Source organism: Antechinus flavipes, chromosome 1 (assembly GCF_016432865.1).
Source record: "Antechinus flavipes isolate AdamAnt ecotype Samford, QLD, Australia chromosome 1, AdamAnt_v2, whole genome shotgun sequence".
Taxonomy (NCBI): domain Eukaryota; kingdom Metazoa; phylum Chordata; class Mammalia; order Dasyuromorphia; family Dasyuridae; genus Antechinus; species Antechinus flavipes.
This window is the reverse complement of record NC_067398.1, coordinates 59363918-59388671: the sequence shown is the minus strand read 5'-3', so window position 1 is coordinate 59388671 and position 24754 is coordinate 59363918. Positions and strand designations below refer to the sequence as shown.

At 39.4% G+C, this 24754-nt stretch overlaps 1 protein-coding gene across 7 annotated transcripts in view; it reads left to right on the top strand.

Moving 5' to 3' along the window:
• The window catches only part of IQSEC1 (IQ motif and Sec7 domain ArfGEF 1), a 751998-nt gene that overhangs the window by 671005 nt on the left and 56239 nt on the right, over positions 1–24754 (top strand). For all 7 annotated transcript variants that reach the window (XM_051983715.1, XM_051983682.1, XM_051983690.1 and 4 more), the window contains 2 exons: positions 7289–7574; positions 19905–21172. In XM_051983715.1, the coding sequence (XP_051839675.1) occupies positions 7289–7574; positions 19905–21172 (1554 nt within the window). The remainder of the gene's footprint in view (positions 1–7288; positions 7575–19904; positions 21173–24754) is intronic.

The following is a 24754-nucleotide window of genomic DNA, read 5'->3' as shown; positions in this document are numbered from 1 at the left end:
TTGCTCACACATGCACGTGCTCCCAGTCCCTATGACTCAAAGAAGGTTCTGACCCCCGCCCCGTTACTTAATGTCCCATTTCTTTTTTTCTCCTTCTGTAGGCAAACAGATTCAGCTCAGGGGCCCCCAGAGGGTCTTCCCAGCCCCATCTTGCTCTCTCTGTACCTGTGCCACACAAAAGAGATTGGAACCTGTTCCCCCCATTGCCCCTTGCCCCATGCTTCCTCTAACATTTTTCTTGGGAAAAATCATCCATGACTTCACAGGCCATAATTAAAAACACTCATTGACGAAGGCTGTGTACTTAGAGCTTTCATCCTGACTCACTTTCTGGAATCTGAAAGTTCTCCCTGTCTGCCAGCCTCCTGGGCACTGCATGATTCCTGGGAAGTGTCCCCAGATTTCTAAGCTGATCCATTTCAGTCACAGCTTCCCTTCCTCAGGTCTTCTAGCCTTGGCCTGGCTCTTCTCAGGACCAGTCCTTATAACTCTTACTGTCTCATTTAAGAAACACAACTTGCAAGAGTCAGCATCCATTTGGGGCTGTTTTGACTAAGAAGCCAGTTAGACCCCTCACAGCTTCTATAGATTCCTCTTTCCTATTGTTCCCCAGGGTTCCAAAGGTCATAGAAAATATGATACATACTCCCTGCTCTCCCCAAGATCCACAATCACAGGGTTTTGAGACATCCTCTTTTCCCTCCCCCTAACCAAGCCCCACCCTAACATTCTCCCACATTAACAACCAAAAAAAATTTTTTTGAAAAAAATCTCTATTTGGAAAAATTTTAAAGCAAGGGGTGGAGACTTGGGAATTTATTTTTGCAGTGAGTCAGAGTAGTGTACATTCTGTAGTGAACAATGTAGTGAATGTTCTGAGAGCTAGGGAGAGGAGAAGGAGAAGTGATTGACTCGAGTTGGTGGACAAACCCTGACCTTTTTGGGAACTGGAACTGGAGCATTTGCCAGAACACAACTCAAGACTTCTAACACTTTCCTCAGCTGTTTCCTCCTTTTGCCCTCTTATGGGTCTCTCTGTGGATACTTTTATAGGTCTTATAGGAATGAGTCTGTCTCTCCTTGAAGGGTTGTTATTGTCTGGAGGCAGTAATGGAGAAAAGACTAGCCTTGGGGTCAGCAAAATATAATACACCTACTGCTTGTGTGACCACAGGCAAGTCATTAAATGACCTTTCAGCATCTCAGATGATTCTCCAAGTTATAGAAGAATTGCCTATATCTGATAAGTGGAGGGAATTTCCATAGTGGGAACTCTATGAACTGATGAAATCACACATTCTGAAGTAGGGAAGATAGAAGGGGGAAAAAAAGATAGTACTGTCCACCAAGATAGACAGCAAGACTAGGGACAGAATAGAGCAGGAGAAAATCATAGCCTTTCTGGTCTAGTTCCTAGTTCCCAAGAGAACTATCCTCTTAGAATTAAAAGATGTATGAAAACATTAAAGAAGTGGGATAGGGAATGTGGGGAATTGTGGGGAACGTACTCTCTGCCACTGAAAGTGCAAATTGATGTCTTCAACAGGTCAGCCTTTCATCTGCTGCAGGAACCCTCTCCATAACAGATGGTCATGCTGTCTTTGCTTGAATGATTCCAGTGATGGAGAACTCACTGTTTCTTGAGGCAGCTTTTGCTTTCAGTTGAACCTTCTCTTATGTGTTTTGTTTAATCTTACGTTCAGCCAAAAACCAACCCCCAATAACTCCCATCCATTTGGTCTTAATTTTACACTCTGGAGCAACAGAGAACGTATTTGGAGACGTCCATGTGATTATAGCTGTGTTTGCACACACATGCATGTGCACACATATGCATACACATACACATATATGCCTTTTAATCTTTTCCTTTCTGGGCTAAAAAATCCTCAGTTCTTTTAATTATCCTTCAGGTAAAGGCCATTCCAAACATCTCAAGACGCTGTGGGACTATCTCCAGACATACACTAGTTAGTTAGCATTTGAAATATTGCTCTCAGTTTTCTGTAGAGTGATGGGGTTTGACTTTACAATCTCTAGAGGAAATTTCCATCTTTTATTATTATCCATTTGTATTATTACCAAATATTGTGATTCTTTGTGGCTTGACCAGTTCAAGGTATTATGTGATTTTTTTTTCCTTATGAAATCACTGGAAAGAAGAAAAGAAGTTATAAAGAGGGTATTTGTGGAAGGAGGAGGGAAAGCATTTTTATATCTTTATCTTGGTGATGGTGGGAAAGTTTATGGGTTGCATCTGATTCTATGGGCATTTTTAATACTCAGAAAATATAGTTCATTTTTAGTATTCAGAAAGCTACCTCCTCCAAAGATTGTCTTCCTCCCTGAAAAAGAAAATCTCTCCACTTTACTACTTACCTATCCTTCATTAAAGATGAAACAATTCAGCAAAACTAACCAACACACCAACCAAATCTGACAGTTTATATAGTGTTCTGTGCCCATGAATTCCCACCTTTGCAAGATAGGGAGGGAAATTCATTTTCCTATTTTGTTTCTGGAGCCTAGCTTAATCATTATAATTACATTTTTTCCTATTCCTGTTACTGTTTATATCATTTTCCTAGTTCTGTTCCTTTCACTTTGTGTCGATTCTTCTTCCCATAGAAATCTTTCCATATTTCTCTGTATTTCACATATTTGTCATTTCTTATGGTACAGTAATATTCTATTATCTTCATGCCATTATAGGTTCAGCTGTAATATGGTCATTTTCTTTGTTTCCAGTTCTTTAGTCACAACAAAAGGTATTGTGATGAATGTTATGGTATTATGGAACTTTTTTCCTTTTGTGAAAATTAAATGAAATTTTTTCAGTCAACAAAAAAGTATTTTCTCTTTCCACCTTTCCATTTAAAAAAAAGAGAGAAAAAGAAAAACAAAAGTTTTTAAAGCATAGTCAGGCAAAAAAAAATTCCAACATTGGATGTGTCCAAAAAAAAATCTCGATCTGAATTCTGAGTCAATCATTTCTCTATCAGAAGATGAATAGCACGCTTCATAATGGATCCTGATGAAATCAATGGGAAGAAGAAAATGTCATTAAAAAAAAATAAGCAGCTGGACCATTTGTAGAAAGGCAAGTTTACTTTATCCCACATGGTTGGGTACCTTTCTTTCTGTCTTTTACCTACTTTGGATTATATGCCTAGTGGTAAGGTTTCTGTGTCAAGGAGTCTGGATATTTTAGCATAATAAGTAGGAGTATTTTCAATTAAATATAGTTAGAGGTGATGGAACATGGGGAATCATGACATCAGAAAGTCTTTTTGTGTGTAATAGAAGGCAATCTTAGCAAATGCCTTAATCACACAAGGAGCATCCATTGAGAGAGTGAAGTTTGGGGAGCAAAAAAAAGAAGTTTGGGGAGCATACAGAGGACTAGGGTGTTATTGCCTTAGCTGCCTTATTTGGGAGAGTGTGCATTAGCTCAATTCCATGGGAGTAGGCTGTCAGTAGTGGGGGCAAAACTCCAAAACTAGACTATCTGGAACATTCAAATGAAACATCCAGTATCTTAGAAACAGCTGAAAATTTCTTCCATTCTCCTTTGAAAATAATGTAGAGGATTGATATATAATAAGGAAGGTGCCCTATGGAACATAGGCAAATCATTTTCACAGTTATCCAAATAAAAATTTAAAGACTTTCTATCACACTCAATAAGAGCATTCTTATTTCTATGATAAAGTAAGGACTCATTGGCAATTCTAGATCTTATAGTCATAGATCTTGGACTAGAATGAACTTCAGAGGCCATCTAATTTAATCCCCTCATTTTACAGATAAAGAAATTGAGGTCTAGGGAGTTTAATAATTTAACTAGAGTTCAACGGGTAGGAAGCCTCAGAAACAGAATATGAACTCAGCTCCTCTGATTCCAGAGCCATGTCATTTTCCTACTGTACCATGGATAGTCAGAGAATTTGTGAATATAGATAGTTTAAAAAAAAACTTTTCCCCCTTTAAACTTTGTTCATTTTTAAAATTCTGTTTATTTTATATATTTAAAAATATTCTGAGAAGGGATTTCTAGGCATCATCAGGCTGCCAAAGGTGATCATAGTCCACAAAAAGGTTTAGAACCATTGGTTTAAGAGTCCTTAATTCTCTGAGGTATGCTACAGGATACACAGCAGCCATTTCTTTTTGTTTTATCAATAATATTTTATTTTTCCAAATACATGTAAAAGTAGTTTTCAACATTCATTTTTGTAAGACTTTGTGTTCCAGATTTTTCTCCCTCCCTCCTTTGCTTCCCCCCTCCCCAAGACAGCAGGCAATCTAATATAGGTTAGATATATACAATCTTTTAAACATATTTCCATATTTTTCATGTTATATAAGAAAAATCAGACCAAAAGGAAAAAGAAAACCACAAGAAAGGAAAAACAAACAGAAAGGTTAAAATACTATGCTTCAATTCATATCCAGTCTCCATAGTTTTTTCTCTGGATGCAGATGGCATTTTCCATCCCAAGTATGTTGGAATTGTCTTAAATTACCACATTGTTGAGAAGAACCAAGTCCATTACAATTGGTCATCACATAATCTTGTTATTCTACACTGTTCTTTTGGTTCTGCTCATTTTAATCACCTTCAGTTCATGTAGGTCTTTCCAGGCTTTTCTGAAATCAGTCTGCTCATCATTTCTTATAAAACAATAATATTCCATTACATTCATACACTATAACTTATTCAACCATTCCCCAATTGATAGACATCCACTTAATTTCTAGTTCCTTGCCACTACAAAAAGAACTGCTATAAATATTTTCACACATATGGGTCTTCTCCCTCCCCCCTTTTTAAATCATCTCTTTAGGATATAGATAAAGGATATGTACAATTTTATAGCCCTTTGGGCATAGTTCGAAATTGCTTTCCACAATGGTTGGATCATTTCATAACTCCACCAACAATGTATTAGTGTTCAGTTTTCCACATCCCCGCCAACATTTTTCATTATCTTTTCCTCTCATCTTAGCCAGTCTAAGAGGTGTGTAGTAGTACCTCAGAGTTGTCTTAATTTACATTTCTCCAATCAGTAGTTATTTAGAGCAGTTTTTCATATGACTAGAAGTGGCTTTAATTTTTTCGTATGAAAATAGTTCATATCCTTTGACCATCTATCTATTAGAAGCCATTTCTAATTAGGGTTTATAGGATGCTTAGGAACTTGAATGCTTTTAAATGCTTTAAATTGTCACTTTTTCCATGAAGAAAAACAGCTTGATCAATCATTAGATTATAGAGTTATTGGAAGATAGCCCAGAGGTCATCCAGTCAAACATGACCATATTATGATTGAGGAGAGTACAGCCCTGACCTGAAGTATTTACTCCATTTCACAGAAGGAATAAGTGTCAAGACAGAGATGTGAAAGCAGGCTCTCTAGATAATGCTTCTAGCACTTTTTCCACTGTACCTACCTATCAAGTTGAGTTGTAGATACATAGTGTCCTTGATGATACTTCTTCATATAAAATTCTGAACCACATACAGTATCTATTCTGATTTCTACTTTGGCAGTGAGATTTAAACTACTGATCATAGATAGTAGAGATACTTAGGAAGGAGGAAATAAAGACAGCAGAAGAATGTCCAAGGAGAAGCTTCATCTTCTTTGGAAAGTCACAACTTGCAGAGAAATGGGAGAGAAGCTGTTGCTTGGTTTCTCTTCTCTTGCAAATACAGGATATGGCATCTATTTTAGAGTTCTTTTAAGTATGGACCCAGCTGGATCTCTTAAGGGGAAATAGTTTTCTTTCCCGTCAGACTCCTGCTTGGAAAAACCCATTTGGCACTCACTGAAACCTTTCCAGCTTGGGAGCACTTCTTCAGGATGGGTAGGAGGGAAAATCAGGAGCAAAGAAAAAAGAAAGTGATTTAACTCTGCATGACTTGCTGATAGACATAGAGAAATCTGAGTGCCTATTGCTTTTGGAAAAATCACTTCATTTCAAAAGGCCTTGGTTTCATCAAATGTGAAATGGAGGGACAAGGTACTGTTTTGATCATCCCCACATAGACAAACACAACAGCGGTCCTCTCATAAGGAGGAATATTTAGCCATTCTTGATTTTCAACAACCTGATAGCGATGGAGTGGGAATATTCTTTTGGTGACTAAAGTTTAGAGCTTCATTGGAAGAAGGGATAATTGAAAGATGTTCATTTATTCTATCTTAGCTCAGGAGAAGGAAGGACCTGTCAACAAGACAGTGTCTGAGTGGTTAAATAAGGAAATATATCAAAAGTGGTGACAAAGGGCCGTTTTGCTTTTCCTACGAGGGTTGATGGGAGCGGAAGGCTTCTTGTGACTATTTTTAAAATATGCCATAGGAATATTTGTGTGTGTGTGTGTGTGTGTGTGTGTGTGTGTATTCTGAGATTTGCTGCTGAGTTTTCTTATTCTTGGCCAAGTGTGACTCAAAAGGGCAGATCATTTCCTGCCTGCCTCCTGTGTTAGCTGCAAGTAGAAATATGGGGAGAGTAGTGTTTCCTCTAATTTGATATGTGTCTTCTGATGTAAGCTTCCCCATCCCCAGTATTCTACGTTTGCTTTGGAATTGGTGAGGATAGCAACTGACTCAAAAACGATAAAATATCATCTCCACCATTACAAGATTTGGGAATAGTGGTCCAGCATTTTTGGCTCATGGTTGGCAAGATGCATAGATGCATTCATGACAGAATAATTTTTTATAATGATACTTTCCCACATGGTCTTGAAAATTTCCCATGATCTAAGAGGAAAGCCTGAAGGAGGAGGATTTTGAGATATTTGGGGAAGAAAGAGGGTAACAAGGGTTACTAAAAGTTATTCTATAAACCCATTGATGGATCTTAGTTTTTTTCTTTTACTCAATCTTAAAAGAAATCTGAAGTAGAACTCAGTATAAGGGGAAAGAATAAGGAATTCTTAAGTCTGTGGGTTTGGGCTGAGTGAAGTACAGGAGTTCCCATTGTCTCACACTCAGGGTGCCATAATGCTTAGTGCTCAGAATGAAGGAAGAGGGATGTTTGTGTATTATTTAACTTGGGGGGGGGAGAGTTTATTAATTTCCTTTAAGGCTAATTATGAATAAAATAAGGCAAAGAACTGGTTTCTGGCCTTCTTGGAAAGGGTAAGAAGGTAAGATGATTATCAGTTCTTACCCATTACTTATATTGCCTTGGGCTAGGCTACAGGTAAAGAGAGCTAAAGTCTAAGGAATCTGCTTCTTACTCACTGGAAATATCTTTTCTTCTTTTTCATGTCCAGCGTTGAGGGAGAAGCCCCTGGGAGTGAGACTGGCACCTCTTTGGACAGCCCCTCAAACTACCATCAAGGTCCAATAACACACAGCTCTACTCTGAGCCCTGACCACTACGACCATTCTGCGTATGGGCTGTACTCGGTCTCCCCAGGGCAGCCACAACGCTCCCGGAGGCCCAAGCTCCAGCATTCCACCTCCATCCTCCGTAAGCAGGCGGAAGAGGAGGCCATCAAGCGGTCGAGGTCTCTTTCTGAAAGCTATGAACTCTCCTCAGACCTACAGGACAAGCAGGTAACTGGATTCTATGTTCATTTATTGTGTGGATTAAGTGATAGAAAACAATATAGGACCACACTGACAACTTGGGATTTGGGGAAGAATAGCCAGCCTTCTGGAAAAGGACAAATAAATGTCTTTTTTGCTAAAGCCGCACTTGGTTCAGTGATGGCAGAGTGAAAGGCAAAGAGGGAGACATCATTCAGGAATTTGATTTTTTTTTTTGCCTCCTTTCCTGATTCTAACATAAGTTAAAATGTGGGTTCATGGAGAATATGTCATATGTGTATGCACATAATATATGTGTTTGTATGTGTATAACTAAAATGAAGGTTAATTGGTATGTTATTATATTATATTATTATATTACATATTGTATTATATCATATTATAGATGTGTGTATATATACATATAAAATATATGCATCTATATAACTAAAATGTCAGATAATGAAGAATATGGCATATGTGTATGCACATAACATATGTGTTTATATATATAACATACATACATATAACTAAAAGAAAGATTAATTGGCAATACATCACACATGTGTATGTTATAGATGTGTATATACTGCTTCTTATACAGCTTAGTTCCTGCTATTTATTCCATAAAATGCTTCAGTTTTTTTTTCTAGTAAAAGAAGTTATATCTGGGATGGGATTGGGGCAGAGACCAGTAGCTTGACCTGATCAGGTTAACCAGAAAGGTTCTCCCTTATGGGCTTGGCAGAGTGATGTTTTTCTTCCAGCTGTGAAATTGTCAGAATGAGGGGGACAGAGGTGGCAGAGTGCAGGTCTTGAAAAGGGCCTTACTATAGCTTAGATGTAAGAGAGTGAACAGAAAAAGAAACAGCGATGTGGTAGATGGTACTAGTATCAAGGTAGGTCATTTTATAGCATAAATAGCACAAGCTTAAAAAATAACACACACCTATTCACAGCCAGGAGAGATGAGGTTGCTTATTATAGCTTCTTTCATTTACAACTTTGTTCTCTGCTGGGAAATCAGCCCCATTGAATGCTGCAGCCTGGCTTAGTATTAAAGCACCTTTCTTTTTCCTTGGGAAAGCCTTGACCCAAAGAGCATTGACTCAGTTCTACATAGGTGAGCATTGTCTGAACAGAGAGATCTTAGGGCCATTCTTGTTTCCTGGTGAGTTCAGAGTCCTGGGCTCAGAGGCTACTTCTGCAGGGTAGATATGGAGAGAGACAGAGAGACAGACAGAGACAAAGACAGAGACAGAGAGATACAGAGAGACAGAGTCTACTTCCGCAGGGTAGGTATGAAATAAGGAGAGTGGTCGCTCCAGTTAAAGGGGCTTTTGTGAGATTAAGAAGGGAAGTATTTATTGTACACCTACAATGTGCCAGTGACTATGGTTTACAAATTTTATCTCATTTGATCCTCATAACAATCCTGTGAGGGAGATGTTATTATTATCCCTCTTTCACAATTGAAGAAACTGAGGCAGACAATGGTTAATAAGCCCAGTATCATATGGATAATAAGTGTCTGAGATTGGATTTGAACTTGGTCTTAAAGGTAGGTCTGATGGCAATAAGAAAGAAATCACTGAGAATTTTCCTTCATTTGTACTTCTTTCTGTGCGTATTATCTATCCCCAGGAGAATCTTGAAGTAGAACTTCAAGTTCCTTGAAGTCAGAATTTATCTCATTTTTGTCAGTCATCCTAGTATTTAGCTTAGACGCGTCCACACAGCGGATACTTCCATATTGTTCAGATGAATTGAAAAGACACAGATATCCTCTTTCTCCTGATTCCTTATTGGTAAATTCCTATGGAGGCAGTGTGATGGTACAAGGGAAAAGTATACCAGGTTCGATTCCTGCTTCTAAAGATTAGTACCTGTGTGACTTTATGCAAAACTCTTGGGCCCCAGATTCTTCATCTATAAAGTGAAGAGTTTGGACTTTATGACTTCAACTGTTGATCTACAATCCTAAGAACAAATGGAAGCCAAGTCAGTTTAAATAAGCATTTTTAAAAATAGTGCCTACTATGTGCTAGGTACTAAGATACAAAGAAAATCCTAAATAAAATCCAAATCCCTATCTTCAAGGATCTTTCAGTCTAATCAGGGAGAGAACATGTAAACAATTATGTATACACAAGGTATATACAAGATAGACTGGAGAAAATATTAGAGAAATTTATTAGCATTAAAGGGGAGTTGAATAAGCTTTATATAAAGACAATATTTTAGCTGAGACTTGATGGAAACTGGAAGGCAGAATTGAGAAAAAGGAAGAATTCCAGGCATGGGGGACCATCAGTGAAAATGTGAAAAGCAGCACATGTTGCTAGGAAGGCTAGTAGGGGAGCTGATTCAGCAGGAAAAGTCGGGCAAGGGCAGTTGGTTATTTTGACCGTCTGCTTGCTGCACCTTGGCTGCAAAGCTCCCAAGTGATGGCCCCTCCCTTCCTCAGTAGTGGATAGACACAGATAGAAGCACAGCACAGTGATATCGTAGAAAGAGCTGGTCTGGAAATCAAGGCGAGACCTCTGTTCTAGGGCTAGCTCCAGCATTGCTAGCAATGTGACCTTCAACAAGTCAGCTTATTTAATAATCCTTGTTGGATGATAATGCGTATGTGCTAATGAGGAAATGTTAACCAGAAGTAATTAAAAGAGTTAATAATATTCTTCCTTGCGTTAACATATACAATAGGTTGGAGGATGATTTGAGGACGCACATTTATAGGGCTTTGAGTTTTTTGAGGTCTCACAAAAACCTTAGATCTGTCTGTTCGCCTCCATGAGGAGCATTATTAGTGGTGACTATGAAAAGTTAGTCTGTAAGCTTTGCTCTTTTTCTCCTATATATTTCCTTGCCTTAAATGAGCTTATATTTTATCATAGAGATAAATATAAATTGAATGTAAAGTAATTTTATGGTAGCAGCATTAGTTGGTCAGTCAATGAATGTTTCTTAAGTTCCCGCTCATGAGCACTAAGGATACAAAGAAAGGTTAAAAAAAAAAAAAAAAGCATCCTGCCCTTGAGAAGTTCCCAGCAGAGTGCAAACAACCATGTACAAATAGCAAAGGATAAATTGAAGAAAGCCCGAGAGGTCAGGAGGCGGGGATGGGGAGGGAGAACATTCTAGGCAAAGGGGGGCAGCCAGGAAGATTGCCAGGAGTTAGATGGAATGTCTTGTTGTGAAGAGCAGCAAAGAGATCAGTGTCATTGGATTGCAGTATGTGTGTGTTTTGGTGGAAAAGAAGGGGTGGGCATAAGGAAAAGTGGGGATCAGAGTAGATGATGAAGGGCTCCAAATGACAGAGTATTTTGTCCTTAATCCTAAAGGTGATAAGGAGCCAGTAGAATTTACTGGGTAGGGTTTATTTTCTTTAAATATATGTGTTGTATTGATATCTTTTGTTTTTATTTCTCTTAGATTTCTCCCTACACCTTTCACCTTTCCCTCTCCCAGAGAGCCATCTCTTGTAAGAAAGACTTTTTTAATAAAGAAAAGGATTAAGAAGTAGAGGAAAAATCAGTAAAGACAAATCAACACATCAAAAAAATGCATTTTATTCTATGGCTCATACCCATGGTCCCTGATATCAGAAAAGCAATGCTGGAGGGACAAGCAGGGAAGAAGTCTTACATTTATTTTGCAGCTCATCCTAAGGCTACACCTGCCTTAAAATATACGAAATATCCAACTTGTCTAATCAATATACTAACTACATATCTCATGTTTTCTTTTAAAACAAAAGCCCTATAGTTTTAGTATGTCATCCCTGCCAAAGTTTACTTTTAATTTTCAAGAGTTAAACCCAGATTTGGCCAAGAGATGTCCAGACCATTTGCTCTGTGACATAATGACTCATGGTGGTCTGTATGGATTGGTTACTAAGTCAGAGCTCAAGTTCCTGCTGAGTATAGTGCTGAGATTTCTTTGCCATTCTATTATTTTCCTACCCCCTGGTTGGGGATTTCTCCCACCAAAAGAAGAGCTTAGCTTAGCTGAGAGCTAAAGTTGCCTAGGAGTTTTTTGTGCTGATCTCCTTGCCATTCACCCCTTTAGTTCCTCCAAGACTTTGGCCCAATGTGAAGCTTTGTCCAAAAAAGGTCAGTGCTATGTTGGACACCATTAGGAAGAGGATTAGAAATGAAACACAGATATATTATCCTCCCTAGGGTGTCCATATCTGGGATGCAAATAAGGAGATAGTCTTGGAGTAGTTAAGTGACCAGCCATGGAAAAATACGTGATAAATAATGAAATGGAAGGACCATAAGATTAGGAGTCAAGACCGGGATTTTAGACCCCGCTTGGCTATTCTCAGACCAAAATTATGATAATATATATGAAAACACTTTTTAAAATCTTAAAGCATTAGTCGGGTATCTGCTTTTATAATTACTTGTTTCCTGAATAACTTATTCCCTAATTACTTATTACCCTATCTAGTTGCTGGGAGAAAACTCCCAGCTACCTCTAGACTTAGCTAAGCCAGATGCTTCCTTTGGATGGTATTATACCTTGAAGTAAAGATGGCCAGTTTCCCAGAGGCTAGCAGAGGATAAACTGTATGGAGTTCTTCTGTGTTGGAAAAATTTTTAACATTAGGTCCCAGCATTAAACTGTGTCTGTTGTCTGAGACCCAGTCTAATTATAGAGAGACTTGCCACTAGTAAACTGGCCACTAGATAATGAATTATTTGGCAGTGATAATCCCTAAAACACTCTTGAATGTTAACAGAAAAATTTTTACATTAGTAAAAGGAGACTTTGTATTACACAGTTGGTAATACAGGTATGGAATCAAGAGGTTAGAAAATTAGAAAATATAAATAACTTCAAAAAGGTTTAAATAATGAAAACACATTTCTGTATTACTTTCACAATTACAAAGCACTTTTTTTGGCCCTCCCCCAAAAAAATAGGAACCAGGGAGTGTAAGGACTCATCCCTATTTCATAGATAAGGAAAAGGAGGCTAAAAGACATTATTAATTCACTTGTGGTCACAGTAAATGTTGGACCCAGAACTTGAAGTCCTTATGTTCACAGCATTTTTCATACACCTTTCTTCCTTCATTTTTTACTTCTCTATTTCTCTAGAAAGAGAGTCACCCATTCATCTTGTTACAAGCCATTTCTCTGATTTTCACAGGTCCTTTTTTTTAAATTATATTGATGGTTCATCAGCTTTCATTAGTAGATACCAACACGAGACTGACTTGTCTATACTCTATTCCTCAGCAAAATGCAACAGGACACATTAGCTCTTATCAAAGTGGAAGAGCATCTTTTGGCATGCTATCCAGCAGCCTAGCATCACCAGAGTCCTTGGTTTCCTTCTGCCATCTCATTTTGGTGTTAAAAGCTATAGAGAAGAGTTGCATGGTCACATAAATGTAGAGATTGAGGTGAATGGAGCATGGTCCAAAGCCAACTTCTGTGAGTTTCTATCCAAGCTACTATTAGACAGAACCCTGGCTCTCTTCCCCAGGAGTGAGAGAGGGGCTTGGCTTCCATTCATTTCATAAACATCTGCTTTGTGCACAAATCTAGAGCTATATATTGTAAATGGTGAAAAGTTGAATAAGAATGATGCTCTCTGACTTTCAGGGGTATAATAGGGTAGACCCAAGGTGTTATTAATGGTGCTGCTGCTGTTGTTGATAGCCAGACTCTCAAAAGAGTGGAGGCTGAGCTACACAAAGAACTTTCAAAATCATCTACTCTAATGCCCACAATTTACCAGTAAGCGGGTCCAGAGAAATTATGATTGGCCTGTAGTAACATAGGTAATAAGTAACAGTGGAAAGAACATTAGAGTAGGAGTTAGAAGACTGGATTCTGGTTTCAGGTTCCTCAATGTAGCTGAATAGTAAGACAATCTTTTTTTGTTTTTGTTTTTAATGACTCCTCCCTTTTAAAGAGAATGTGAAATTCAGGATGGGCCAAGACTCCTCCATATGTTCTTACATTAGAAATTATTTTCTCCATTGGCTTTCTTTGGATCTCCCTGACATAAATCAGCCCTGCAATCACAAGCTATTTAGTTCCTCTGCTGCCTCTGTTGAAGGTATCTAAAGATGAATGGACAAACAGGGAGGAACAAAAAGCACAGATGAACCACATGGTCATTCTTCCCCTAAACTTGATCATGTTGGTATTAGTAAAGAAAAAACTTCTAGTATAGGCCCTTGGAAAGAGTATGAAGTTAATGTTCTGCTCTCATTCCCAGCACCCTGGCCTCTGAGTCTATGGGAGCTATTACAGGGTCCTATAAAGTGGATCTGGGTTTGAGTTAGCACCAAGAAGAGACAAGGTTTGAATTGCTATTAAAAGCTGATTTTGGACAAGTCTGTGTCATGCATGATATTGCAGAACTAATGAAGTAACCAAATCATAAATTACTCCCAGCTCTTTCCTCTTGGAATAGGCAACATATGCTAGATGGGATTCCTACACAGATTGGGAGAGAGACAGAAAGAGAGCACAAACATTAAGTACTAATTATGTGTCAGACACTGTATTAAGCTCTGGGAATATAAATACAAGCAAGGAGCTTACATTCTCTCTATCTTCGACTCAAGGAGCGTATATTCAAATAGAGGAAGACAGCTGGAGCTGAAAAGTAAGGTAGTTGGGAGGTGAGGAGAAGATAGTGAGCATGGCTGATCTGAGCAGTTTCCCAAATGGAGATTCTGGGTCGGAACTCACCAGTCATAGGAGGAATTGGTAGGAATCTTCCAGGATGAGACAGCCACAAAGATGAAAGCATCTTCCAGGGTGAGAAGTCTTCTGGACTATGATAGAGAAGTCTAGAGAGCCAGAAGCAGACCTGAAAGAGTAATGAAGTCATGTCTTAGGAAGGACAATTGGAGAACAAGATTGTCACCTTTATTTGTAGGGAAGGGGAACCCTAAAAACAGATCCTGAAATAGGACCCTGAGTTTGTTGCATTGAGTGCGAGCTTCTTATGTTAAGGCAAAGTAACCTTTGATGGCTTGATAAAGGAGTATTGGACAATCGAAATGAGGCCTCTGTGGTAGGAATGGGAGGGAGGAAACGAAAAAGGGGAGAGAAAGGAAGAAAGAAGGAGAGAAGAAGGGAGAAAGGGAAGAAGAAAAGGGAAAGAGGGAAAGAGAAAGAAGGAAAGAGGGAAAGAAAAAAGAAAGGAAGGAAGAAGAAATGAGGGAAGGAGGGAGGGAGGGAAGGAGAGGAGGAGAAAGAGAGGGGGAAGAAAGAAAGGGGAAAGAAGAAAGAAAGAAATAAAAAAGAAGGAAGAAAGAAAAAAGAAATGAAGGAGGGAGAGAAGAAGGGAGGGAAAGAAGGAGGGAAAGAGAAAGAGGAAAGAAAAAAGAAAAGAAAGAAAGAAAGAAAGGAAGGAAGAAGAAAGAAAGAAAAGAAGGAAGAAATTAAGAGGAAGGAAGGAAGGAAGAAAGGAAAGAAGGAAGGAGGGAAGGAGGGAAAGAAAAAATGAAAGGAAGAAAGAAGGAGAGAAGAAGGGAGAAAGGGAAGAAGAAAAGGGAAAGAGGGAAAGAGAAAGAAGGAAAGAGGGAAAGAAAAAATGAAAGGAAGAAAGAAAGAAAGGAAGGAAGAAGAAAGAAAGAAAGAAAGAAAGGAAGGAAGAAAAGTAAGCTTTAGAAAGCACAGCCTTAGGGGCCAGTTTGTGCTGTGTGGGTTTTTTAGAGAGTTTTGCTCACAATCCAAAAAATAGAAACTTTCTGCTTATAAATGTGGAAGTGAAGTCATCTCTTTGGATGTTGTTCAATAACCTCAGGGTGAGAGAGAAAACAGAACCACCCTGGCTGACTCGGAGACCAAAGCTGTTCTATGAAAATTCATTTGATTTTAATTTTTTTTTCTAACTATTCTTCTCTTTATATCCTTCTTGACAAATACCTAATTCTTCACCAGCCTTTTTCCTCATTAGTTTCCTCCCTCTACTAAGGAGTAGCAAGTCTTCATTTTTTACTTTAAAAAAATTTTTTATGTAATGTGGTGCCTGCCCTTTGTACTTGGACAATGCCTCTGACCCTCTCCTCCCAATCAGCAGGATGTGTGCCTGAGGCTTTGCATTGAAACATCTATATTTTATTGTCCTATTCTCTGGTAACTGTTTATGAGGGGACCATTGGATGAGGTTAAGCATATAGTCTATAGTCATTAAATAGATTTCTCTATCTCTGTCTCTTTCTTTCTGTCTCTCTCTGTGTCTCTGTCTTTCTTTCTCTGAGTCTCTCTCTCTCTATCTCTCTGTCTGTCTATCTCTCTCTCTCCCCTACACTCCTCCCACTCCCCAGTTCTTTTTGTACTTCAGTTCCTGACACTCAATGCATTAGTACAGTTATTTGACCAATTAAGCAGATCATTCCTGATAGCTTTCCTCCCCCAGCCATTCCTTGAGTTCAGAACCTCTATTGAATTCTATATGGATGGACTAGAAAATATACAAAGATGAATCAAAGAATGTCATCTCCTTCACAGAGTTGCTGTGGAAGTGATAAGGTATACTGACCTAAAACAGTAACATAAGGCAGATAGTTAAATAGAAATATATACTAAGTATTATGAGTTTAAAGAAAGGATCTTGTTTTTAAGCATAGGAATAATAGGAAAAGGGTATTGGAGGCAGTCAGTACCCTGAATGGTATCTCCAAGTACATGTAAGAATTGCATGGGTACTGAAGGAATTGAGAAGAGGAAAAGAGTATTTCAGACAGAGGAATACAGGCAGGAAAAGAACAAAATATGCAGGGCCAAGGATTGTAGAAAGACCTTGAATGCCAAGCTAACAGGTTTAATTGAGTATTAGTTATATTGCTGACATAGCCATATAGAGCATGATTCCTGGGGCTAGTAAATGAGTTAATATTTCTAGTGTCTTTAACCTGCCCCTATTCACATAATGGAGTCTGAAGGGGATATGTTAAATGTTTATTTCCAAATGTGAAAAAGATTTCACTTTCTGAACATAAAGCCAGGGCAGAAATATGTGGTCACCTGAATCTGATCAATGAAAGTTCATTTCATAGGAACAACCTGTGGAGACTTCACAAGAACTCTTCTGCCTCTAGTTGAAGGAATGCTGTGGGTCTTACTAGGGCATCAGTGGATTGCAGAGGTCCTGGACATGAGGAAGTCCTCTCATCCCTCACAACTTCCCCTCTTCTATTACTTTATATATCTTTAAACACTCTATAGAAAATAGACCTTAAAAGAATACAGGAGTGCCAAAAGCCCAGTTTACCTAGTGAGCCAGCTTACTGGGATGAGTACATGGAAATTGTCTTTTTATTCATCCAATAATGCTGATTAGCTATCCAGTTCTCCTGACCTGTTAGTCCACTAAGAGAGGAAATTTGGGTGATTTATATTTGTAAAAGTTCCCTTTAAAAAAAATAATATTTCCCCCCAATTACTTAGCAAGATGTTTTTTAGCATTCGTTTTTTACAAGATTTTGAGCTTCCAATTTTTTTTTTCCTTCTTCCTTATATGGTAGACAATTTGATATATTGTTTATGCTATCACATAAAACACATTCCCATATTAACAACATTGTAAAAGAATAAACAGATCAAAAGAAAAAAAAACAAAAAAGAATAAAGTGAAAAAATATGCTTCAACCTGTACTTAATACTCCATCAGTTCCTTATCTAGATGTGGATTGCATTTTCTTTTGTGAGTCCTTTATCTTGGATCCTGTTGCTGAGAACTTAATCATTTGTAGTTGATCTTCACACAATGTTGTTGATACTATGTACAATGTTTTCCTGATTCTACTAATTTTACTTTGTATCAGTTTGTTCAAGTCTTTCCAGGGTTTTCTGAAATCTGCCTGTTCATCATTTCTTATATATTTTGCCTCCATGAAAAGGGCTGCTATAAGTATTTTTGCACATGTAAATCCTTTTCCCTTTTTCATGATCTTTTTTTGAGATCCAGGCCTAGTAGAGACACTGCTAGGTCAAAGGATTTGCACAATTTTATATCTCTTTGGGCATAATTGTCTCCATAATGTTCTCCATAATCAGTTCACAACTCTACCAACAGTGTATCATTGTCCCAATTTTCTCACATCCTTCCTTTTTTATCATATTAGCCAATTTGATAGATGAGAGATAGTACCTCAGAGTTATTTCAATTTGCATTTCTCTAATCAAAAGTAATTTGGAGTACTTCTTCATATACCTATAGATAACTTTGATTTCTTCATCTGAAAAAAATGCCTATTCATATCCCTTGACTATTTGTCAATTAGGGAATGGCCTATATTCTTATAAATTTGACTCAGTTCTTTATATAGTTGAGAAATGAGACCATTATCAGAGATACTTTTGATAAAGATTATTTCCCAACTACTTTCCTTTTGCTTTTGGTTGGATTGGTTTTGTTTGTGAAAAAAAAAAATTAAATCAAAATTATCCATTTTACATTTCATACTGTTCTCTATCACTTGTTTGGTCTTAAACCTATAATTTACCTAACTTCTCCTTTCAGAAATTTGGATCTATGCCACTTGGTGAATATATGTTTAGTGTTAATATTATTTCATTGTTTATCATACTTTTTAGCAAAATACCATTTCTTTCCTTACTCTTTTAATTAGATCTATTTTTGGCTTTACTTTCTCTGAGATCAGATTTTTTTTTAACTTCAGCTAAAGCATAGTAGATTCTCCTCTAGTCCCTTACCTTTACTCTGTATGTATCTCTCTGCTTCAAGTGTGCTTCTTTTTTATTTATTTGTTTTCTTAAGTGGGAATCTTTTAAACGACATATTGTAGGATTCTGGATTTTGAACCATTCTGCTATCCGCTTTCATTTTATAGGAGAGTTCATCCCATTCACATTCATATTTCCTGCCACTCTTCCAAGTTTCTTGGACTAAAAGAATGCTTCATCCCATCTTTTTGCTGGTTCTGCTATAAAATAATATCTTATGATTATTTGGAGATGAATATGAGAATCATAACAGTTTATTGCTTACTCTAACATCTAAGCTCCTGGAAGTTTGTAGAGTTTTTAGAAGTGTTCAAGGCAGTATGGGGAAGGAAAGGAGAAAACTGGGTGGAAGAAGGTAATATTTGCTTTCTCTTTCAAATGCCTGAGCATCAAGCTCCAGGGTTAAGCAATTCCTTCTTCCTCATGACAGGGCTGTGGCTTTAGATTTTCATCAGCCAAAGGGAAAGCTAGATTCCAATTGGTTTGGAACCCGGGAGAAAAAAAAAGAGGGGGTGAAGAACACTACTTAGGAAAGAAATCCTAGTCAACAAAATTTTTTCAGTTTTTTAGTTAGGCTCATATCATTTCCCTTAAGTATTTTTCTGTGACCAGTAAAACTCTGGACATGTGACATGGGATCCCATAGGTATCTATTAGCTATCATATTAGTCCATGTCTATATCCCATGCTAAGAAAACAAGCTGAAATAGAGTTCTTCCTTTTCTGCTAAAGTAACTATGCTTATTTCTGAGTGCATAAATTCTGTCTGTCTCCTCACAGAGCCAACTCAACCACAATCACCCACACAGACTGTTCTCTGACTATGTCTTGGCCAGTAAGGCTAAAATGAGCAATCAGGTTAGGGGGAAGAGAATTCATTCTTTTTTTTAATGCCCAAGAAGCAGACTCTGGCTAGTAGAATGTGCTAGATTTTTTATATGCCAATGGAACAGAGAACTTGTGCTGATTACTTGGGGGGCATTAATACTTATCATGAAATCTTAGGGTTGTTATTCATAAAATTAAGTTTTGAGATTAAGAAGACCACTAGAGAGCACTCATTCTATCCCTTTCAATCATGTATGACAATCATCAAATCTTTCCAAACAGATTACTGACAAACCCAAGTAAATAAATCTGAAAGTTAGCCCAAAGGAAACTACAATGTAAGTTCCTTGAGGGCAGGAACTGGTTTTCATTTTGTCTCTGTATCATTAGCACCCATCATAGAGCCTTGCATAGTTAGCACTTAATAAATACTTGTTGGATTAAATAAGTATATGCATTTTTTATTTTATTAAAGGGAAGGCAACAGAGAAGGAGGAGGTATGAAAAGAAGGTTTCCAGAGGGGACATCAGGCATTTCATTGTCTTATAAACACAACAAACATCTTGAAAGTTGACTTATAGCCAGATTACTCACTAATCTTTTAGACAAGTATTATAAAGTATAAAGAAAATCAGTCAGTTGTCAGTCCTTGCTTCAATTTTTCATCTGCCTTCCTTATAACTTAGTATTAGGAGAATCAAATACAATGAAATGTTTTTAATTCTTTGAAATGTATAAAATACTACACAGATCTCCATATCATTCTCATTATTAACTTTTCCTTTTCCCATCTAGGTGGAAATGCTAGAACGGAAATATGGGGGCCGTCTCATAACTCGCCATGCAGCCCGAACCATCCAGACAGCATTCCGCCAATACCAAATGAACAAGAACTTTGAGCGACTCCGGAGTTCTATGTCAGAAAATCGTATGTCACGACGCATTGTGCTGTCCAATATGAGAATGCAGTTTTCTTTTGAAGGGCCAGAGAAAGTCCATAGCTCCTACTTTGAAGGGAAGCAGGTCTCTGTGACAAATGATGGCACTAAACTGGGGTCTCTGGTCCAATCTGAGTGTGGTGACATTGTAGAACCAGCAACAATGAAATCTCCAGCTGCCTCCAGCGACTTTGCGGATGCCATCACAGAGCTGGAAGATGCCTTTTCTAGGCAAGTTAAGTCCCTTGCCGAGTCCATTGATGATGCCTTGAATTGCCGTAGTCTACATGCTGATGAGGTTCCAACCTCTGAACCTATTCGGAGCCGAGATCTGGAACGGGAGAGCTGTGGGAGGGAGCTCAAACCTGCCCTCCATGGGGTAGACCATCGGAAACTGGATGAGATGACTGCCTCCTACAGTGATGTCACCCTGTACATTGATGAGGAGGAGCTCTCCCCGCCCCTTCCTCTTTCTCAGTCTGTGGACAGACCATCCAGCACTGAGTCGGACTTAAGACTGCGCTCTATGAACTCTTCTCAGGAGTACTGGTCAATGACTCACAAGGATGACAAGATGGATACAGATACCAGTTGCCGGAGCACCCCTTCCCTGGAACGTCAGGAGCAGAGGCTACGGATGGACCATTTGCCTCTGCTCACTATAGAACCCCCAAGCGATAGCTCTGTAGACCTCAGTGATCGCTCTGAACGGGGCTCACTAAAGAGGCAAAATGCTTATGACCGAAGCCTTAGCAACCAGCAAGGGAGCCCCAAGCACGTGCCCCATGGGATCCCCGCCAAGATCATCCCCCGGGAGGAGCCAGAACCTCGGCATCGGCCCCGGCCCATCGATAGTCATTTGGCCATCAATGGTACTGCCAACAGACAGAGTAAGTCAGAGTCAGATTACTCTGACGGTGACAATGACAGTATCAATAGTACCTCCAATTCTAATGACACAATAAACTGCAGCTCAGAGTCCTCCTCCCGGGACAGCTTGCGGGAGCAAACTTTGAGCAAGCAGACCTACCACAAGGAGACTCGCAACAGTTGGGACTCACCAGCCTTCAGTAATGATGTCATCCGGAAGCGCCATTACAGGATTGGATTGAACCTCTTTAATAAGTAAGTCCTGTGCAGCATCCAAACTTCCATTGTTTTAGTGATGTCTTTTTCTTGGTGTATAAAGTGGAAGATGGGGGGAGGGGGGGAGGGGGAGAAAGGAGGTGCAGGAAGAGAGGGAAGAGACAACAAAACTGGGAATTAGGTGGGACAGGACCACTGAGTGTTAATCAGGAATGGTTGAAGGAACTACGAATGTTTAGCTTGGAGAAGAGAAGACTTTAAAAGGAATATAATAGTAGTCTTCAGATATATGAAGGGATATCAGATTAAGACATCAGATATATTTCTTATCTATTTCTTGTCCTTTCAAAAATCTGAACTAAAAAATAAATTGATATTGCAATGAGACAGATTTTTGGTAGAAGAAAAGACTTCAAACAATTAGAAATACTCAAAAGTGTGATGGGCTGCCTCTTGACAGTACAGAATCTCTCTCCCTTCTTTCCATCATTGGTGGCCCTCCACCACTATTGCTGTGGATGGAATGCTAAAGAAGGAGGTTGCCATTCAGAGGTAGATGGACTGAGATGGCTTCTGAGTCCCTGTCCAGCTCTGAGATGAGACCATCCATTATGGAAGCTGGAGGAACTCTAGAAAATCATACTTGGGGCATATTGGGGCCAAATAGGCAGCGATTTTCTGTGAGCCCCAAAGGGTTAAATGCATCAAGGCCTCTCTCTTTCTTGGTAAAGTGTTTGCCCAGTAGAGTAATTATGAGAATAGCCTGAGGTTGAATTTACTTTCCTTTCAGGTTGCATGTTTGTCTTTTTGTTCAGATTAAACCACTATTACTACAGTATTTAATATAAGGATTATGGAAGCTCTGAAAGACTCTTTGTCTTCTGCATGCAGGTTCTGATGAGGGGAAGGGACCATTCATGGGGCTGGCAGCATAGGAACAAATGGTTGGCCAAGGATGCTGTTGTTGCAATGATGTCACTTAGATCTGTTTACTCTCAGTTCTGAAACACACTGTCTCTGCACCTTTGCCAAAAAGAAGAACAATGGCTTCTGTCTCTGTCTTCTAAGACCTCTCTTCACTCTGTGGAGTGTGTGAGCGTGTCTGGGAAAATCATCTGTGCCAGCATTGAAGGTGGGGGGGCTGGAAGTCTTGGGGAACTGAACTGCTTAGGAAAACTACTGAGAGCCAGCTCTGAACTCCGAGCCTGGACTGTTCTTTCCCCAAGCAGGAGTGTTTTGGATGGTGTTTGAAGGGGATAGGGAGGGAAAGGGGATTTGGAGGCAGGCTACAGGCAGGCAGATACATAGGGGAAGGGTTTGGGGGGGCATAGAGGGAGACTTTTCCCAGCTGGAAATCCAGAGGCCAGAATTCATTTTTTGCCCGGCATTCTCATTCTGGCCCAGGCAAGGTGCTTATAACAGTAAAGCAGCCTTACAGTTAGAAAGATGTTGACAGGTCATACGGCTGTAGCTTGGCAGATGACATCCTGGGGCCAGAGAGGGTCAGAGTGATACAGCCAAGGCCCCATGACCCAGAAGTGGTGGAGAAAGGACTGGCTTACCTGATTCCTGGTCCAGGATTCTTTTCAGCAAGACAGTTGGGTAACTTTGGGCTCTTTGTGAAGCTTCTGTGTTCCTCGCCTTCCTCATCTCTCATGCTGAGCACTTTGTCTAACATCTAGTAGATGCTTAACAAATGCTTTTTGACAGATTGATAATCATCTTACAGAGATGTTGAGAATTGGATAAGATATGTCTGTAAAAGCTTTCTGAAAAGTATAAGACATGGTGGAAATAAAAGAAATTGCCATGACCCTTAATTAATAGAGGGATGGGACCAGGGAATAGAGAGCTTCCCTGTATTCCACAGGGACTCTTCCAAGCTCCCTTTAATCAATCCATACCATTTCTGCCTAGCTTCCCCAGTGTCCCCTGCCTTTTATCAGAGTTCTTCCCAAAATGTTTGAGGAACAAAAATTCATCTTTAATTACTTTTGCCATTTACCAAAGCATGGGAGGCAAACTAGGGTTGGAGGGGAGGGAGAAGGGGCTTGAGAGCTGTGATTTGCCAGAGGGCCGAGAGCAGGGAGGTTGAGAAATGAGACCTATATAACACATGCTGAATGTCACTTCTAAATCAGTGTGTTGGCTGTGCTGAAGGTCTGCTTGCAAATTGGGTAGAAATAGTGGTATAATTTTCAATTCCAGGTCCCCAAATAGAAGTTTACAAAATGTTGTCTCCTAGCCTCTTTCCTTCACCCTTCTCCCAATCTCCCAAAGCTTTAGAATATTCAATTCATCAAATATTTATTAAAGCCTGCTGCTGTGTGCTGGGCAGTGAAAATACAAAGAACCATTTATGTAATACATTTAAGCTTTACAAAGTGTTTTCCTTATCACAACCTGTGAAGTAGATAATGCAAGTATTATTACCCCCATGCTGCAAAGAAGAAAAGTCCGACTCAGACAGATGAGGGATTTTTTGGCAGTCAGATACTGATGCTAATTAAGTGGCAGATAGCAAACTCCTTGAGAGCCCAGATTGTTGTGAGAATCTGCATTAGGAGAAAAGCCCTGGACGTTGAAGTGGGACACCTGTGTTGAAAATCTTGGCTCTAGAGGAAAAACATTCACTCTGAATTCTCATGGGTGGGCCGGCCTTCTGAGCCAGAGTAGGAGACTGTTGCTTTCTCCTTAGAATCAGCAGAGATAACCTTTAAATTAAATGGCTGACATTCAGAAGAGACTGCCAAGCCAAGGTCAGGTGTATGGAGGTGTGTGTTTGACGGGGAAAGGATGGGGTGTTTCCTTAAAGCAAAATAAATTGGGTCCTTTGAGGAGCTGTTCCCATGAGCTGGAAGGAATGCATTATAAGAGTTTTTCCCATTGGGAAAATTAGCAAGAAAGGAGTATTTAAACCATTCTATTCTTAGCACAGCCTAAAATAGTTCAGGCAGGTGGGGGAGGGAAGTTGGTAGAGCTTGGTGAGTCTGGAGAGCCTCTTGTTAAAAAATCACACATTATTTCCGTTCTGGTAGGTTAGTGGTCATAAGACTTGAGGTCTGATGGTGACTCTTCCCAGGGATGTGGACACAAAGGGAGCAGGGGGTGGGGCCAGCTTTGTTGCTTCCCCACCCTCATCAGCTGAGACTAACCCAGAGAGGGGGTGGGGAGGGATGAACGAGGAGAGGTTGGACTTCATCCTGTGCTTCATTCCCCCAGAAAAATAAATGTGGGATGCTGGGGGGTAAAAGGGAAGAAGAGACCCTAGTTTCCTCCTGAGCCTGTTCTGTTCTGGACTAGGGATAATTGTTTGTTTGCACCCTGCCTTAAATTTCCAGGGTTTCTTCCATTTTTTGTTTTATTATCTCTAGAGAGATGTAGACTGTCATTCTCAGAACCCTTCAATATTGTGGCTTAGGACCCTGTTCTTCAGTCAGTTGAAGAAAAGTAAACTGCTATGGTGGAGGACTTTGGATATTCCAACTCAGAGTCAGTAGGTAGAATTGTCCAGGGGAAGGGGGAATGGGGAAGGGAAACACAGGATCTTAGAGCTGATAGGGATCCCAGGCAGTCATCTCTGCCTACAAACACACACACACACACACACACACAGTCATC